We start from the raw sequence: 19,743 nt of genomic DNA, 5'->3' as shown, positions 1-19,743 counted from the left end.
TTATTCCACTCTTCTCAGCATTTTAGGCTCAGCCAGTGAGTGCACCTCCCAGTCGAGCACTTGGAAACTCCGACTGCGGGCTCCTGAGGAGGTTTTGGGAGGGAGCCGCCCAGACAAACCCCTCCCCTGCATTTATTTCTCCACGTGCGCGCTGAGATTGCCGCGTTAGGAGAGCAAGGCACTGCCCGCAGTTATACAGGCGACGAGGAAGAGGCTGACCACCACGAAGGAACACCCAAAGGTGCCTGAGGGAACAAACGCCTTCTTTGCCCACAGCGCCGTTTTTATATCGGGCGCGCGCGCCCCCCGCCGCCGTCCCGAGTCCCAATTGGTCACCGCGAGATGGGGGCGGGGCTAGAGCAGCCGGGCGGGCGGTGGCGCATGCGCCATTGGCGGCCCGTTGGGGGCGCGCGGTCACGTGGCGGGGGCGGCGGCCGTTGGCGCCTCAGCGACCGGGAGGGCTCATGCGGCGGTGTCGCCACAAGGTGCGGGTGCCGGGGGCGGCTCGCTCTTTTCTCCCTTTCCCCTTCCCTTCCTGGCTGTTTTACTTTCTCCTCCCTCAGTTCGGGCGCATCCAGGTGCGGCCCCAAGCTGGGTCTCCCGGTGACTGGCGGGAGCGGCCCAGCGGACCAGGGGCCCTCTCCGGCCCGCACACCCGCGTTGTGCTGCAGCTGAGCCCGGGCAAGCGCGGCGTTCGCGATCTCTGCCTCTGCTCTTATCCTTTGGACTCAGGCTTTGCATTGGTCATCCTCAACATTTTTCCTCTCTTTAGGAGTGTGCGTGTGAGAGAGAGAATGTAGTAATTTGCTACTTAATTTTGTGCCATGATAAACTTGTATAGCTCATCGGGTGACTAAGGGAGGGCTGGCAGGATCCAGAATGCTACTGTCCCTCTTTATGCTGTAAATAATTCTTTAATAATCCTTTACCGAAAATGTCTCATGGATCTTCGGCTTTACACCTCACCTGATTTCTTTACGCTGTTGCTACTTTTTCTGTGATACCGTGTCTCTAAGTATACTAAGATCAGTATATATGATGTTGAAAAGAATTGTTTCCTGTTGTGTCGTGTTGGTTAAACTCTTTAGTGCTATATGAATAGCTCTCTAGATTTTTTAGAGTTGGTAGTGGCTTTTGAAAGTCTTTGTTTTCTTGTTTGTGCGAATATTTTCAGGGTTATAAGTTTTTAAAGATCCAGTAAAAATCTTACTCGATTTGGGGGCAGGGGAATTTTAGACTTTCACAGTAAAATCTCGAGGGAAATATAATTTGAAATTTTTCGTCCTTGGAAAACTTGAATAAAAAATCGTTAGTGAGCAGTTTCAGCTTTCCAGTGAAATGCTTGGTACGCAGGCTGTTGCTGGAGTTACAGAGTCTGTACGGCAGAAAACCTTGGAGTGCAGCCAAAAACATCAACAAAATTGCTGTTGTATCTTACATCTTCTCTACAACGGTTATGAGAGTATTTCAGTACAAATCGCCCGAATGACCAGCGTGCTTTACTGTGGGGTGTGCTTTTCGGTAGTTGGTGGGTTTGTTTTTAAATCTTCCCAGGAGCAGAATGGTGTTCACCCTTCATTTTGCAAATGTTAGTGCCTCGTCCACGGAATAGATTGTGAATGTCATCCTGTTGCAGTGTTTGGTGCATAGCTCAAATAAGTTCAAAAGCATTATCTTTTGTGACTGTGACAAAGACAGAGCCAATGCTGTTGCCTGCAGTTAAGAGCCATTAAGATTGGAAAAGACTTCTGAGATAAAGTCCAGCCTTCAGCTGGGACAGACCTGAACAGTTGTAGCTCTCACATTTGAGAGCATAATGATAGAGTTACAACATTATGGCAGTATCCTGTCTTTATAGGTGTTTTGCCAGTGTAATTTATGCACAATTTCTCTTTTTCTTTGCATTGTTCTCACAGAAGTTGATTATTCAGCTTATTCAAAGATGAAGAGGAAACTTGCAGCAGCTGGGACATTGAGGCTTAGTCCTAATGAAGAAGCCATGTTTCTGAAAGAAGAGTATGAAAGAAGAAGAAAACTAAGGTTACAACAGGTATGCCTGTATTTTTCCATGTGTTGCATTTCATTTGATGATGTAACAAATAATTTAGAAAAAGTAACTGAAAAGATTATTTCCAAATAAGCTAAATTTCAAGATGATAGTATTGTAGAATGGTGAATTTTTTTATTTTGGAAAAGACCCTTGAGATCATCATGTCCAGCTATTAATCCAGTGCTGCCAAGTCCACTGCTAAATCATGTCCCGAAGTGCCACAACTTTGAACTTTTCAAGGTATGGTGACTCAACCACTTCCCTGGGCAGTTTGTTCCAGTGCTTGACAACCTTTTCTGTAAAAAAAAAAAAAAAAAGCCTAAAATACAAAGTGGAAAATAATAAACTAGGTTTACTAAGTTTTCAGTATAGTTGTTGATTTTAATCTTGAATTGTAATAGGAGCCTTTCGTAGATTATTGTGTTGTATTTTTGGAGGGAAGGATATTCCAAGTAGTGTTTGCGGTTTGTCACTTGTATGTCATTTTTTGGACTTTACCAAAGTGTTTAATTAAGATTAAATGTATTATTTTAGATATTAATTTCGGAAAAAGATAACAGCAACTTGAAAGTATTTTCTGGACAGATTGTGAATGGAGTAGTAGATGAGATGGAAGGAGGGTAAACAGTTGTGGAAAGTCTTGCTGCAAAAAGTATTATGCTTTTCTTGAATTGCTGATAAACATAAGTGCTATTTCTATAGGTCAGAGAGCAGCAGAAGTATATCTCCTACCAGATAAGGCAGAAGGTAAAGCAGAGGAGAGAAGAACAGCTGCATCAGTTAGAGGAGGCACTGAGAGCTGAATGGCAGAAGGCACAGGATGAGAAGATGAAAGCCCTGGAAGAACTGTATCTGTCAAGCTTAAGAGCGATTGGGGAGGGTCACCGACAGGCCAAGGAAAACGTAAGTGAGCTTGGTATTATTGTGTCATGGTTTCACCCCAGCCAGCAGCCAAGCACCAGGCAGCTGCTTCCTCACTCCCTCACCAGTGGGATCTGGGAGAGAATCAGAAGGGTGAAAGCCAGAAAAATCATGGGTTGAGATATAGACAGTTCAATAGGGAAAGCAAAAGCCACATATGGAGCAAAGCAAAATGAGGAATTCATTCACATCTTCCCATGAGCAGGCAGGTGTTCAGCCACCTCCAGGACAGCAGGGACCCATCATGTGTAATGGTTACTTGAGGAAGACAAACACCATCACGCCAAACATCCCCCCCTTTCCTCCTTCATCCCCCCCTTTATGTACTGAGCATGATGCCACATGGTCTGGAATATCTCTTTGGTCAGCTGGGATCACCTGTCCTGGCTGTGCCTCCTCCCAGCCTCCCATGTACCCCCCACTCTCTCACCAGTGTGGCAGCACAAAGAGCAGAAAAGCCTTGGCTCTGTGTGAGCCCTGCTCAGCAATAACAAAAACATTTCTATATTATCAACCCTGTGTTCAGCACAAATCCAAAGCACAGCCTCATACCAGCCACTGTGAAGAAAATAATTTCTATTCCAGCCAATACCGGCATATATTGTCAGAGCCAACTTCAATGTTTTAGAAATACCAAAATTGCTGTTTGGTTGGTTTTTCCTTTGGCATTCCTGATTTTGAAGTCCTGATACCTAAATAGACAACTTTTTAAGCATGGAAACTTCTTTGAAGTAGTTATGTGAAAGAATCCATGTATCCCAGGGCTGTTGTATGGGTCCAATCCGGCTAGCTCGGACCCTGGCCCACACGGTCTTACATGAACAAAGTTAAAGACAAGAAGCGCTCTTCACCACATGGGGACGAGTGTCCAGTTTATTGGCTTGGGACAGGACACGGCTGGTGCAGCAACCACCGAAGTAGAAAAGAGGCCGAACTATGCCTGCAGTGGAGTTTTATACCTGAGGATGGGGGCGGGGAAAGAGGATCAGGGCCAATGGGATAACAATGCGGAGGGGCGAGGGGAGGGGTACCCAGGGGCCAAACCACGAGGGTGTATAGCAAGGGGGTGCATGGGGGAGAGACCATGTGATGAGAAAGGGGAAATAATCTACGTGACATACCATACACAGTACAAACCTCCCATCACCCAGTGCAAAACAACTACTAAATAAACTATTTGGTGCAATACAACAGTTATGTACTTTTTTTGCAGCTATCTTCCCAAAAGATAGGCCTTGACAAGAGAGACTATCTGTGAAGGCTTTTTCTGTGAAGTCTGCTGGGCAGACTTTAAAGTTACTTTGATTGTATTAGCTTGTATGATCATGTATGTTTGTACTTGGCTAAACTGTACATAATGACTCAGTATCTCAGTTATACCAGTAATACAGTAATTTTTTCTCCACCATGGATCTTTTTATAGTTAAGAAAATCCACTTAACATTTTTTTTCCCTTCAGTGCTCCAGTGACATCGAAAGCCTTGGTAAGGGCTTCAGAGGCCTTTGCTTATTGCAAATGGGTGTCACTTTTTAATTCTGCACCTATGAACTGGTTTCACTTTCTTTAAAATCCTGTAACTTGTGTAGGCTCTGCTTGAGAGATCATTGAGATTGCTGGGTAGAATTTTTCTATTGGTTTGACTCTGAATTAGGTTTACAGAAATCAGCCAGACTTCTTACGTGGATTTTGTGAAGTAGCTTACTTCCTGCATTAGTCAGGATCTTTAAATCCAAGTAAAATAGCATTATGCCTTTCCATTTATCCATGTCTTTTCTTTATAAAAAGTCCTTTCCAATGCTAGGATAGGTGAGTTAGCAAAAAAATCTGGAACTAGTGTTATAGGAACAGAGAAATAATAAATGTCTGTTGATGGCTGAAGGGTAGTACACAGTTTTTCTGCATAGTTTAGTCTGCATTCGCTACAGGCTGTTGAAATAACTGTGTTTAATTATCTTTTTCATCAAACTGATCTAGAAGAAGCTAGGATTTCTACATCAGTATTTGGTTAAATTGGCTGAGGGATGTGGCAGGTTCACTGCCGTTGTTGGCGGAGAAGAAGAAAATAAAGATGGCAGAGAAGTAAAAGTTACTAGAGTATTTTAAGCTTAATACAGTAGAAGGTAGTTTTGAGGTTGTGTTTCTCACCAGCAGTATCTAATTTGAAATATCATACTAATAGTATGAGATGTGAATAAAATTCTGTATTAAGTGATGACAATATTTTAATGTTAAGGAACCTGACTTAGAAGCTCTGGCAAAGCAAGCAGAAGAAAGGAAACAAAGAGCAGAGACAAGACATAGAAAAGCTCTGATAGAGCAGAAGCACCAAAAAGAAAAATTACTTCGTGAGCAAGCCAGGTATGTAATAGTTATTTTGTTTTATTAAGAATGAACTTTACAGTGTCACAAGGCAAAAATGTTGATGCTTCTTGATTGGAGCTTTTTCAGTCTTGAAATGTTATGGGTTAGAGGATTAATGCTCGTGGACAAAGCTTGTGGCTTTTGATAAAAACTGTATCTTTAAAACCAAGACAAGAATGTCAGATATTCAAGCTGGCCTTATAGATTCTCCAGGAGTGACATATGAAGTGAAGTATTGTCAGGCCAGTTCCTGATGGAGAGTTTACCACCTGGAAAAAGGACCGAGTGCGTTTGTCATGGTCTTCCTTCTTAGGTTTTTTTTTTGTAAGCAGATTGGACCAAACTTGAGCTGGTATGGAATATGGTCTGTGTCCTCTTGGGCATAGTTGTACTTGAGTAGAGCTAAGACCTGTAAATTAAGTAGTTAACTATATCTACACTCAAGCAATTAAAGTGTGTTGAAGTGCACAATACTTTCTGGAAACTTAGGTCAAAAGCAGAGATTTTGCATTGCTTTTGGGATGCTTGTATATATGAATGTTTTTGCATAACTTGAAGAAGGTAATTTTTAATGCTGCCTTCCAGCGCAAGTTCTATTGTCTTTTTAATATGCTTCCCCATGCCTATGGCCTAACCATTCAATGCAAGTACTTAGGAATCTGATTTCAGGTTTACCTTTTATTTTGCACTGTTCTGTCACTGTTGCTTGAGTAATTTTCTGTCTCCTCTTTTGTGGTTTGTTTTTGTTTCTCTCTGCCAAGACGAGCAGATGCACGTAAACGGGCTCTGGAAGTGGAAAGACAAAGAGCAGCCAAAGTTGCTAGCCTGCCACCTCCCCCACCTCGTCCTTTTGAGGTATGTATCTGTAAAACAACAATGATCACAATTTCAGGGGTACCACATATAAGTATTTGCATATATAAGGAGAGTGGCTCGGCAAAAACCAAAAGAATGATTTAAGTAGATATTAGCAGATTTCTTGCTACTAAGCTTGGGTACTTTATTGATCTCTTGTTATATGTGAATTTTATTTCTTGTAATCAGACTCTTATTTTTGTAATCTGTCTTTTTAAACTTTCATCATATCTCATTTTCATGTAGTAGCCCCAGTGATATGAGACTTTACAATGATCTCTCAGCATATACATTACATGCCTCCTCAGCCTGCTGTCATACTGATGCAGTTAGCAGTTTGTTTAGTTCTGTAATAATTCTGTCTTTTTAGCTGTGGGGCAGCTTTGTTGGGGTTTTCTTCTCCCTTCAATTTCTTTTTCTTGTAGGGAGTGCTAAATAAAGAAGGAGTTCTTTAATTTTCATAGGAAACCATCACCCAAATCTGTTGGGAGGCTGCAGCCTTTTGAGGTGTGCCTTTGTACCCCATTCACGCTGCTTTGGTTTCATAGAGCTGGTGCATACATGTAGAATTTCCTGTAGGATTGCAGCTCTAAACTGCAGAAAGAACATTACATGCACTTTTACTTTGTAGTTAACTAACAGAACTTCATGAATGCAGAGTTTAAATTGCCTCTTGGGGTGTTGTACCCTTTTAGACCTTTGGGTTAAGGGATACTCAAACTACTGACAATAAAATAAAGGGTTGAGGTATACTAGCCCCTCTCAGAACCTGTGAAGCTTTCAAAACTTTTCCCATCTACATCCCAGCACATTATGTACAGGTTAGAGCACAGGATGATAAGGGTTTGGTGTTGTATCTGGAAAAACTGAGTAAGGTTTGACCCTCCCAGTTTTAAGAATGATTAGAAGGAGTACCCATGGCCTTTCATTTGTACGAGTTTCTCTCTAGATCTTTTCGTTGGTTGCCCAAAGGTTTTCATCTTGTATAAGCTGGATATGAGTGAAGATTAAAACAAGGGTTGTAAGGGAGTGGTCAAGTTTGGGGTTATTTCTGGTGAAGTGTATGCTGTATTGAAATTTAGTACATCTGGAATAAGGTCCTGTCTGGTACAGTTCAGGTAAATTCACACACCCTTTCACTCTGCTTTTGCCATCTATGTTGTGCCACAGGGTGCGTTCCTGGTGTGTCTGGTGTAGAGCAGGTGAAGTCTATATCAGTCCAAACTTTGCTCTTTATTTCCTGGGTTTCAGGTGCTTCTGTTGCTCAGTTTGGCATTGCTGGCAAAGCAGTGAGATGCTGTGGCTTTGCTTTGTAGTAACTTTTGCAGTTTAGAGTGGGTTTTATGTCACATTTTATTTAACCCTTCCCCATAGATAGTCACTGCAGTTAACCTCCATAACAGCTAAAATGACACAGTACTTAATATGTAATGCTTTTATTTAATACTTTTATCCAGCAACATCAATAATACATCTTCCTTCCCATTTTATAAACACAGAATTTTCTCCTTATTCTTTAGTGTTTTGTCACCAGGGAAAGCAAGAAGGCTTTGTTTCAGGTTTCTCCAGGTTCTGGTGAAACTGATTCAGTTGTGTTGGATGTTATGTCTGGGTCAGTTCTCTATTTAAGTATTGTTTCTTTCCAAAAATTAATGCATTTCCATCCATTAGCAAATGTCCTTTACCCACCTTTTCAACAAATGTGATTTTTAAGTTGTTTTAGTGGAGTTTCCAAACATCTGGATTTTCTACAGTATGTGGGTTTTGTTTCTGTTATGAAGTTCATGTTGTGGTAATGGCAGATTGAATAAGTAATTTTGCAGACATGTTGAGTTTTGGTTGAGGAAAAGAGATTGCTCTGTATATCAGTATTTCAATATAGCACAGCGTGTCAGTTTGTTCCATTTAAAGACTATCTGATTGTAAGACTTTTTCTAGTTTTCATATCTGTGTAGATTTTAGTCTGTGTAGATTTGATCTGTGTAGATTTTAGTCCTTTTGTTGTAGACCTATGACTGGGAGGGCACAGGGCTAAGAATAAAGTTATTTTCTTCAAAGAGTGTTTGGGTGCCATGTACTTCATGGGGGAAAATGTGAAGTAATTGAAAGATTTAGAGATTTTTATTCCTGTTTCTGGTTCAAGAGAGAGAAAACAAAAGATTGACTGTCATCTGGGGGAAGGTAAATCTAGGGCTTTGTCTTGCAAGTGTGTTACTCAAAAGGCGCTGAATTTAAATTGTTTAGCTTTAAATCCTGTGAATTACAGCAAATTACAAGGTCATCTGAGTAAGTCTGCTTGTTTTTTCAAATGTTTGCCTAAGGAGCTTATTAAATGCAACTGTAATCATAATCTGGTGCTCTGTCAAGTAACAATTGACTATAATTTCACAAAAAGGAGCTCTAGGGCATTGTTGTTCATGGCATGATTACTTGGAATTTACGAAACATTCTCTAAAAATACTCCTATTATTGTGATTTTACCCAGTTAGAAAAGAAGTATTTTTTCTCTGATGTCATAGCCCATTTTGGTTCTCAGAATTAGAGATTTTAGAAGTTGAAGCCATATTTTGTTAGACCAAATGAAAAGTTACTTAATTGAAGTTAAACTGTAAAGACCATTTTATTGAAAAATGGTGCAGAGTTCTTGGAAATGTACTTTTTCTTACATGATCTATTGGATTTTTATGGAATGGAAACAAAACCTAAAAAGAATTACTCTGCTTGAGTATTCATAGCATTTGTAGAGCTGGGGTCATGAGTTTTTGTTGGGATTTTTGTCCCATTTTGTGATACCTTGCTGCTCCAGTTTTGCCTGATTTTAGTATAGAATTATTTGCTTTTTGATGGAAGGAAAAAAAAAAAAGGATGAGGAGTTAGAAAACCATGATAGAAGTGTGGTATTTTTTTCAGCCTAAATTGCTTTTGACGCTAATTGAAAAATTGCAGCCTCCAACATAATTCTCACATCTTCTCAGCTTTTGAATAAAATTTTGGAGGTTTGATTGATTACATGTAATTAATAATTATTTGTTATTGGTTTGTTAATTTAATTTTTTTTTAAATAATTCAGAAGATATGTTTAATTTTACATTCTGAAATTAACCCAGTACAGGGCAAGAACTGGTAATCTGGCTAATGAGGCTTAGGTCTGGGATTTGTCTGTTTTTATAGCTATAATCATTATCTGCAAATGTTGATCTGTTACAATTACTATGATTTTTATTGATTAAGAAATTCAGCATATTGTTTAAGGACCATAACATAAGTTACTGAAGTTCTGTTGGTAAGGCTGAAAGTAGTTTTACTGGTTTTGGGTCCCTTATGACAAGGAAGACATTGAGGTGCTGGAGTGTGTCCAGGGAAGGGCAATGGAGCTGGGGAAGGGTCTGGAGCACAAGTCTGATGAGGAGTGGTTGAGGGAGCTGGGGGTGTTTAGCCTGGAGAAAAGGAGGATCAGGGGGAGCCTTGTCACTCTCCACAAGTGCCTGAAAGGAGATTGTAACCAGGTGAGGGTTGGTCTCTTCACCCTGAAGGTAACAAGTCATAGGACAGGAGGAAATAGCCTCAAGTTGCACCAGGGGAAGTTTAGGCTGGATATTAGGAAAAAATTCTTCACTGCCTTGTCAAGCACTGGAACTGACTGCTTGGGGGAGTGGCGGAGTTGCCATTCCTGGAGGTATCTAAAGGATGTGAGTTGGGACACTCAGGAACATGATTTGGACGTGGCAGTACTGAGTTAATGGCTGGACTTGAAGGTTTTTTCTGATATAAATGATTCTATAATTCTTCTATTTTCATTTAAAGACTTTCTACAGTCTTTGTAAAAAAGTAATAGTCATTCCTGAAATTTTGTATGCCTCATTTTATGCAGAGATAAGTTTAAGGTATTCCTGAGACTTGATGCTGTTCTTTGTGTGTGTTCATTTCTCTATTGCCATGTTAGTTTTAGAGCACTCAAGCTATGAGTCTTTCCAGTTTAGTTAATGTGGATAAGAACACCTTTTAGGAGAAGGTTGAGGGAAGAGGAAGCTGAGAGAAAATTAGTAGAGGAGATGTTAAGTACAAAGAGGGGTCCTACAGGATATTGAGTAACCTAACCTGGCTACTTTGCTAGTGAGAACATGAGGCTAAGCCAAAGAAGAAGGAGGGTCTGGTGCTTTATTGTTCAAATTTCCATAAAAGAGTTGAAAAAACCCCACAGCAACTTAGCATTCTATGAATAGACACTTTTCAGTGAAGTTACAGAAAATGCTCTTTTCTCTGGTCAACTAAAATTGGACATAATGGCTCTGAGTTTCCTAAAGCAAGTCTGTAAATGACAAGTGTTGCTTTGCTGTTGGGTATAATTATTTTGTGGGTCTGTGGCTGCCCTGCTCTGAGGTGAATGTGACAGCTGTTGTAAGTGGGATTTGTATTAATGCATTAAACTCAAGTGCTTTTAAATTAGTGCTTTTGAAACATGACACTGATGAGCATCAATTTCTGTGCAGGGGTTTGCCCAAGATGCTCTCCATTATTAAAGCCCTCTAGATCTGTCTTGTGCTGATGTGGTTTATTAATTATTACATGTATGTAAGGTTTTAAACACTATTTTCAGGACAGAATTTGGTGGGGTGGGTTTCTTTTAATAATTAGCTATACAGATCACTTCTGTTTAGTTGCTGGGATGGAGATACCGTTCTGTGATACAGCTGTAGTTACACTTTTCTTCCTAGAGTTTTGAAGTGAAAAAGATCCTTGCCATGAAGGCCTGTGGTGCTGGCAACTTTTCTGTTACACGTTACCATATTGCTGAAGCTTTGGTGGACAGAGAAGTGGACGGAGAGCAGGTGATTAACTCCAACTGTTTGTGCTACAGTCTTACATGTGTGTTTCTTTACATTGAATTCATTGTCTGGATATCAGCTGATGGATTTTCTAGAAGCTGTTTAAAGATACAAACTTGTATAAAGCAGCTTACACTACTTACTAAAGAGAATCTCAGATGGGCATCCTTGTAAAGCCTGTTACGTGCTCAGTCACTTAGGGGATCACAGCTGGCAGTCCCTTGTGAACAGGCTTTTACTGGAAGGTGAGATCACAAGACTGGTATAACGTTCAAACATCCAAACTGGAAAACTTGTGGCTCATGCTGAATTGATAGCTGCAGTTGGTCTGCTTTTTTCTCTTCCCCTCTTTTTAGCAATGTACTCCCAGACTTGCCTTGCATTTGGCTTGCTTATTTGGAATTACTTTTTTTTTTCCTAAGTATATTTTTATGTTAGTAAGATTTTTCTTCCTTGAAAGTTGCAGATTGTTTCTGGTTTCCCAAGTGAGATGGAAGATACATCAGAGATTTTTTTTTTCCCCTTGTTTAAAACAAAGTCATGAGGATAGAAGTTCCCAATCTGTAATTTTGACCATATCATTCATTTTACCATGTATTGTAGAAAAAATAACCACTCTGTGATAACAAATAATATAAATTATTATCTCCACTACAGCTTGAAACTGGAACACTTTGTCACCTAAACTTACAAAATATATAACAATGAAATTTTTTTTCAAAGGTAAAAAATTATTTTTGTCCTGCTTGCAAGATAAACTTTCAACGATGTTCATATGGCATTGTATGTCTTCTTTAAGTGCTTTTGCTGCAGAATTATTCATTTATTTATTGTTATGTATGCTTTAAACTATCCCACAACTTTGTGGACTAAACTACTGATTGATTGCCAGCCAGATGCTCATTTAGCTGCTGAAGAAGAAGGGAGACGTTTGGAGGAACTACACAGGGAGGCAGAGAGGGAAAGAAGAAAGCAGCTTGAAAAGGCACATATTAGGGGAAGTCATGCCTTGAAGAAGATCCAGTTGGCCAAGGTAGGCAAAGCAGTTATGCCTGTTTTTAATGTCAGAACTACCACTGTTAAGTAAGTTGTAGGTAAGTGATTAATAAAGGAATTACACTTACAGGAGGGAAATTCATGGACTAAATAAAGTTTGCAGAATGTCTTTGCAAAAAAAAAAAAAAAAAAAAGTCAAAATCTGTTTGCTTATTTTGGCATCTAATTTCATTTGGCATCATCATTTCATTCTCATTGGAGTGAGAATGAAAGAACATCCTCTTAATTTTTGTTATCTGAATGTTTGACCAGCTATTAACCAAGAGGTAATAGTCAAGCAAAACTTTTTTAATAGGTAGTGAGTTCTGCTTTTCCACATTAGCTTTAGTTGGAGTTGTTGATTTGGTGCTTCAGAGGAAAAAATTATTGCTAAGGAGGTAACAAGTTTTATTTTACTTTATTTTTACTTAAAGACTGATGCTCTGTTAGTGTGCAAGTCTGGAAATGGTGAAATAGTTTCCTTTAAGAAATAAAAATTAAACTACTGAGAAAAGTCTTTGTACTGAGATCTACACTCAAAAATTTTTGTGGTCTGATAGCTTCACATGTATTTTTATTGGCTAGAAAAAGAAAAGCTTGCTTTTTAGCAGCTGGCATATGATTGGCCCTGAATGAGTAACCAAACTAAAATGGGGATTTCTGGAAATATTTCTGGTGCTCCTGAAATTAACAGAAAAAAAAATCCCAACAAACTTTTTTTTTAAAATAGCTCTCACATATACTCAGTGTGCCAAAGAGTATTTAGTTTGCATCTTCAAAAGTAGCAACTGCTGAATTATATACTAGCAAAAGTCACTTGGAAAAAGAAATACTTACTTACCTTATAAAACAGGAAGTTTTATTATCTTGAGGGAAGTTGGCCTGCAGGTGTGGAGTCTGATCTTTTATTTAACATCAGATCTTGTAGGTAGTATTGATGACTCCTGTGTCCAAAGGGCTGATACAGTCTTCTCCTGAGGAAGCACTTTCTCCCTAGAATAACATTAACTTTGAACATTAACCAAACATCATGGTAACCAAATGGAAGCACTTTCTATCAGTCTTGATATGTGGCTGTCTGAATGTGAACAGTGAAGGTTTATGTTATCCCTTCTTTATCCTTGAAGGACAGGGAAAGATTCCTGGAAGAACTGGAGCAAATGCATGCTCAGGATCGGATGCGCAGGAGACAGGTTGTCGCACAGATGCCACCTCAGCTTTCAGTGCCACCATGCAAACGCATGGAAATAAAAGAAGAATGGCAGAGAGAACTGGAGTCTGCATTTGAAGAAATGTGCAGTGAAGACAGGAGTAAGTTCTTTATTGGAGGTTGCTGAACTTGGTACCCAGTAAAGGAGAGGCTGCTGCAGCTGCCTCTTCCCAGGTGCGGCTGGTTACAAGACTCTGTGTGTATTCACAGTTGGCACGCACACAAACAGCCTGCCAGGGCATATCCATACAGCTGGTTGTGCAGGCCAGCAGGAGGAACACAGCACTCACATTAAGTACAAACAGCACAAATGGCCTCCTTCTGTTTACTGCTCAGATCAACATGAAGGCCTTTTGTGGGATATATGTCTTTAATATGGTATAGATCCCTCCAGCAGCTGGTCTTAGACGCTCAGTCTATCCAGGAGTTGTCCCCTGTATCCCAGGTGTCTATCTGCTACACGCTACACTACAGATCCTCCTCAGGTCTTATACATCCAGTCTAGTGTCAAGTGATTCATGCTGGAGCCTTAGAGTTACCTCTCATACTCATGTATGGACTCAAATGCGCATGTGCTTAAGTATGTGCTGTGGCTCACTTGGTGAATAGTTTTAGACACTTGCTTTTACCTGGCAGCTGGCCCTTGATCCTTAGTCTTCCCAGTTCTGGCTGCTGGGCATGTGAGCCCCCAAGATCTGCTGCTCCACTCCAGTTGTTACTGCACAGACCCAGCTGGGCATGTGAACGTATGCACAGACATGCGCATCCTATGGATTCCTGTGGGAACTGACCTTATATACTCAGTCTACCCAGTAGCTGACCCTGGATCCTCTTGCAGTCTTGGACATGCACACACATGTGCTGGCAGGTTTCTTAGGATCCTTTTCTGTCCTCTGTAGCTGGCTTGAATGCTTGGATCTCCTGATCCCTCTACTAGATAGCTTGTAGGTTCCCTGGCCTCTGCAGTACCCAGCCCAGTCTTACAGCTGCCTGATATGTAACTCCTAAGCCTCTTACCATTTTTGCTAGCTAGTCTGGCTTGTGATTTGCTAGCCACTGCATGCTGATACTCATAGCCACCTAAATGCACTCATTATGGCCGCTGCAGTTAGCAATGCTCTAGACTCAGGTGCACCTGTGACTTCTGGTCCCTGTTTCAGTTGCTCACCCTTACATATCTGTATACACACATGCATACAAAACACAGTGTTCCTCACATAGAAAAACAGCTACAAGTGGAAATTAGTGAGAAAACAGAATAGACTGTCAGGTACAGTGCATGGCCAGACAAGTGGACTGACTGTCTCATTTTACCTCACTATTTTTACACTTTTATCTCATAGTTGTTCTGCCCCTGACTAACTTGATCCTTTCCCTGCCTTGGGTTCCTCCCCTAAGTACATGTAACAAGCATAAAATTTCAAGGTGATCTTCTCCTGTGTCCCACATCCCTTGTAGGCAGTAACCCTCTCAGTCAGTAAGGTGATCATAGGGGAATTCCTGTTGTGCAGTCCTCTGGGATTTCACACCTGGACTGTGCGATCACTCTCCTGTGGCAGCCTTGTGAACAGCCAGGTCAGGGTGTGTCTTTTCCCCAGTGAAGTTATTGGGACCATGCGTAATTTTTCTTGTGAGCTGATTTTGGTGTAAAGCTGGGCCTTTCCATCCCATCAACTTTCATTTTGAAAAACATAGCATATTCTAGTGGAAACTGCTGTGGAGGTTCTGAATGAATAGATGGCTGTTGATCTAAACAGTTTTGAATCTTGTGTTTTGGTGGGGAAAAAAACGCTGGATTAAATCTGTTGTGAAATAACCTATTGATATTTGAATTTCCTGGGGATTTATGTGTGAGTGTAGTCTTGCAGTGTTGTTTGATTTGTATTCCAAATGGTCATTTTATTTCATTGTGCTCTTTTAATTAGACATGAAAGGAGACCTGATTCTGCAGTTTGAGCCACAACCTTTGCCAGCCCCTTCTGAAAGAGCTCAAGATAATGATCTTGATATCTCCTTGGAGCATGAATCTGCTTGTGATACTCAGCAAGAGTCAGGCCGTGTGATAGAAGAGGAGGTCCCTAATGAGCCAGAAAGTAAAACTTCTAAACTGCATATTTAAATTAAACCTTTTCATTTTATATTAGAAAAGATTAGTATATAAAATAAATTTTAGTAATAAGTAAAATGCTTCAAGTAACTTCTTAGTGTGCATAAAATAATTCAGTGTAATTTGGTTTATGTTTAGCGTAGAGGATAATACCCTAATGATTATGAATTTAAGAATGAAAATGTGACTTCTTTTTCTGATATGCTTCAGTTCATTAGTATGCTGAGAATAATTTTCAGTTGTAAGAACTATACTGTTAGTAGCCATAATTATTCCTGTGTACTTAGTATAAATTATCAATTGATGCTGATGTGTGAACTTCAGATTTCGAGAGATTTCAAAGCTGAAGCTTTATAGTCTGCTTATTGTGTGTCTTTTATGTTCAGGTTTGTGGTTGAGCTGCTGCATATTGTGAGTAGGCTGGAATGGATGCACGAGTGTGTCCTGTTTGCCTGTGGCATGTCCAGGGTCATGTGATGTGAGCCAGAAGTCTCCATGAGCTTTGCTGCTTGGCCAAGCACTTCTGCATCCTTTGGGGGGCACAGTCTGGTGTTTGGTCTGCAGTGCATTGTGTTGCCAGTGCTGATAGAAAGCAGAGGGCAGGTGTGGGGATGGTACTGCATATTTCTGCCACAGATTGACTATAAAATACTGCATCCAGTTTAGTCCTTCTTTCATAGCTTGCAGAGACAAGTTACTGCTTTTTCTCTTGCAGGTAAGAGAAAATTTTGCTAAGATTTTAAAAATACACCTAAGCTATTTGTCCAACTCTGTAAGCAATTTAAAAAACAGTGTTTTTTTATGATATGAAGATATTCGTTACCCAAAATTCTTAACAGTTTCTATTCTTTATAGGGCATGAAGAAGGAAAAACTTGCCAACCTCGATCAAAACTTGCCTTAAAGAAATTGTTGAACAAAATTAGAAGCCAAAAAGATGAGTGGACATCAAAAAGTGAGAAAGAGAGTCAAAGTGAATTTGAAACTATTGAATCAGGCACAATTGCTAGTGAAAAGAGACCATTATGTGATTTAGAACTTAAAAAGGAGCAGCAGAAAAATACAGTGTGTGAAGCCAAAGGTACATACTTGCAGCAAAGTTTGTTGTGTAGGAGCAAAAAGACTTTTATGGGGGGACTGTGACAGTGACTGTGCCAAAATCGTTTAATGAACTTTCAGTGTTAAATGTTTTGTCACATTGAATGAAAGTACAGTTTCCTGTCTGTGCCTACAAGGCATTGTGGATTTGTTGAAACCAGAAATAGGAAAGATTTTTTGCTCTTATGTCCAACTTGTCCATTAAGATCTTGAAGAGAACAGATGTCCAAAATACCTTTCTCTCTTTTAAATCTCACTCAAATTGTCACACTTGGTATTGCTGTACTTTAATAGGTGTTTGCCTCCAGGGATAGAATTCTCAGTGCAGGAGTCAGCATTGAAGTTCTGTACCTGTTGAACTGCAAAGCTGCTTTCTTTGGAGATTGACAGCTATAAACGCCGAAGACAAGCATAAGCTGATGAGTGGAGTTTTTTTCTGCTGTTAGGCACCATTCCAAAAAACCTTTTTGTTTAATTGGAATTTATAGCAGTTAGACACTGCAGTTCATTTGATAGGTGGATCATCTTGGGGTTACTTTCCATGTCTGTCCTTGGTGCCTTCTGGTTAGACTAATGCTGAATTGGTGATCTTGTACGTTGAGTGGGATTTCTCAAGTTTTCAAGTGATCAGGTTGCGGCATGTGGTTTTGGGTTTTTTGCTTTTGGGTAATTTGTTTCCATAGGGTGATTGGTTTTTTTTAAACAAGATAAAGTGATTTAGTTCCATCATGTACATGGCTATGCCAACATAATGCCTGGGGATTGGAGAGTGCAGCATGAGTGAAACCATGCCTTGGGGAAAATGTGCTGCTATTTGAAGCTAACAGTACAGGATTGAGACTTGCTTTTTGTGCAATAGCCAAATGTTAGATCATTTGCCCAGTACTGCCAGTTTTAGACCCTCTTTGTTCCAAGAGGTTAATGTGTGGCTTTTGATTCTTCAGGATGATCTTGCTCTTGGCCTCCCAAGTAATATTAGAAATAATTTTCAGTCCCATTGAAGCTGGGACATTACTGGTATTCAAGAAAAACACACAATAAAGGGCTATTAAAGACTTAAATAATATAAAAAAACCTGATTTTCCAGCTTATGGAGACAGGCAGAGTAGTAGGATATAGATCTTTTCAAGAGCAGCTTATGCATTTTGTTGAGAGATGTCGGGAAACTGTAAAGCAAGATGAAAAGATCCAAGGCTTGTTCTGACTGCAATTACAGCTAAATAACATGTATATTTTAGACTCTATGAAAATGTTGGAAAATACAGTTGCAGATGAAAAGTCAGTTCCAATCCATCCTCAAGAACAAGCAGCTAAAATGAGAAGGGAAGAGGAGAAACAGAAGTGGGTAAGTGTGTTTGTATTTATTCTTACCTCAGTTGTGGTGTAAAAAAATGATTTACAGGAGATTTTAAAATATTTCCAGTTATACAGCAGCTATAGGCATTCTTAACACTTCAACTTTTACTGTAACATTTTCTATACTTCTCAAAAATGATGAAGCTGTAGCTGGAATTTAGAATAGAGTGGAAATCCCCAGTTTCTTCAAATCTAACAGGTGCTGTAGGCAAGGGTAGTCATGGTTCAATGAAAATCACAGTTGTACATTAGTATCTTTGTTTTATAAAGGAAGGGTATAATCAGCAATACATAACTCTGAAAACTTTATTTACCCTGTGTAATAATGTAGGAAAGTCTGTGGGATTGTGTTTAGAGTGACAGGAAAAGCATGCAAACCTTGAGTAATTTTTTTTTGGTTATCTAGGAAAAAAATGCAGGAATTTTTTTGTGTGCCTGGGAATGCTATATTTATTACATTTAGAAAATAATTCCTTTATGCATTATTTCATTATATCTATTGTGTACTGTGTTTCACTGTATTTTAATTTTTGTTGTATCCCTAGAGACATACCAGCTGTTATGTGGCAGGTTTAAAAATAGCTGTTTGAAAAAAGGAGAATTTTGGGTCTACATACAGCTTCAGTTGTAGAGTTTAAGTTCAGAAATCAAGGAAATAAATTTTGACAAAATAGTAATATTTTAAAAAAAACAAGAAGTAACAGATCCTTTGTGAAAGTGTGGCTACTTTTTTTAAACTTCATTTTCTTGGGTTGCTTTTCCTGACATCCCCTTTCAGACTGTTATTAAAGGCTGTTGTCCACTTCATCTTTGCCAGTACTTTGAAATTTTTCTTTGCTTCCATTCTAAAAGCGCATATGCTGTCACTAGGCGTGGATCTAAGTGAATTGTAGCTGATAGGTACATGGAAAGAGAATAAAAATAAACAGACTACTTCAGAAGTTTATGGAGTGCTCTCAAAGTGGTTGTACATTAGCTATTTCAGAAGCTTTTGTAAAGCTTGAATTAATGTTTAGGTGTGTTGAACTCTGATGAAAAACTGAATAAAATGCAAAATAGATTTTTCAAGTAAGTTTAGGAAAATGGCTTCTTTTGCAGTCTTTGGAAGATAACATCTTGAATGAATTCTGATTTTATCCATTTTATTAATTTGAGAAAAGATAATAATGCAATTATAAATGGACTCAGGGATTGTTAGAAATGTTGAGCCAGTAAAACAAAGTTATTCCTGTAGACTTTGAAACTACTTTTAAAGGTCCTGTTGCAACTTGGTAATACCTGTCACCAGCAATAGAATTTCTTCTGTAATTTGGAACAAAAGTTTGTGTGTGGTGTTGTGTGTGAGCAGTCTGGTTTCTTTGTCATTTGGTTCTAGAGATTCCCCCTCATTTTTCTTTTGATAGAATGAGGAAATAGAGAAACAGAAACAGGAGCAGCTGGCCTTGATTAAAAAAATTGAGGAAGAGAAAGCTCTTTTGGAGGCTGATTATCTGAAGATCCAAATGCAAACCTGTTTGGAGCAGGCTAAGAAAAAAAAGGAAGAGGAAGAGCAAAGTCAGCTGGTGCAAAACCACAGTCTCCATTCCACAGACCAGCAGAACCAAATGGAACATGAGGTGAATAATAACAGAAAATTGTGTGTGGGTTTTCATTTACTATTATAATAAATTAAAGAATGCCATTTACCAATTTTGAACTATATCAATTAAGACTATTTTTATTTTTTAGGCTGTGAGTTATAAATTTGTACGTATTAAAGCTTCTTTTTCTAGTGTACAAGCTTCTATTTCACATGGTATCACTGGACCTGAAGGAGTGTCATGAATATGTGTCAGAGGAGGTTTAGGTTAGATACTGTGGTAAAAGGTTTTTAACCAAGAGGATGGTTGGGCAGAGGAACAGCTCCCAGAGAAGTAGTCACAGC

General features: G+C 39.5%; 1 protein-coding gene across 1 annotated transcript in view; it reads left to right on the top strand.

Annotated features, from left to right (window-relative positions):
* Positions 1 to 410: 410 nt before the first annotated feature.
* The window catches only part of CEP295 (centrosomal protein 295), a 43,492-nt gene continuing 24,159 nt past the window's right edge, over positions 411 to 19,743 (top strand). Inside the window, exons 1-12 of the mRNA XM_071432766.1 lie at positions 411 to 485; positions 1,917 to 2,050; positions 2,753 to 2,953; positions 5,206 to 5,330; positions 6,095 to 6,188; positions 10,904 to 11,017; positions 11,907 to 12,047; positions 13,177 to 13,360; positions 15,185 to 15,352; positions 16,222 to 16,446; positions 17,702 to 17,808; positions 19,223 to 19,435. Of these exons, the coding sequence (XP_071288867.1) occupies positions 1,943 to 2,050; positions 2,753 to 2,953; positions 5,206 to 5,330; positions 6,095 to 6,188; positions 10,904 to 11,017; positions 11,907 to 12,047; positions 13,177 to 13,360; positions 15,185 to 15,352; positions 16,222 to 16,446; positions 17,702 to 17,808; positions 19,223 to 19,435 (1,680 nt within the window). The 5' untranslated portion in view covers positions 411 to 485; positions 1,917 to 1,942. The remainder of the gene's footprint in view (positions 486 to 1,916; positions 2,051 to 2,752; positions 2,954 to 5,205; positions 5,331 to 6,094; positions 6,189 to 10,903; positions 11,018 to 11,906; positions 12,048 to 13,176; positions 13,361 to 15,184; positions 15,353 to 16,221; positions 16,447 to 17,701; positions 17,809 to 19,222; positions 19,436 to 19,743) is intronic.

The sequence above is a fragment of the Agelaius tricolor genome, unplaced genomic scaffold, assembly GCF_023055355.1.
Source record: "Agelaius tricolor isolate 1412-34295 unplaced genomic scaffold, bAgeTri1.0.p SCAF_9, whole genome shotgun sequence".
Taxonomy (NCBI): Eukaryota; Metazoa; Chordata; class Aves; order Passeriformes; family Icteridae; genus Agelaius; species Agelaius tricolor.
Note: the sequence above shows the minus strand (reverse complement) of the source record. Positions and strands in the feature narration are given on the sequence as shown.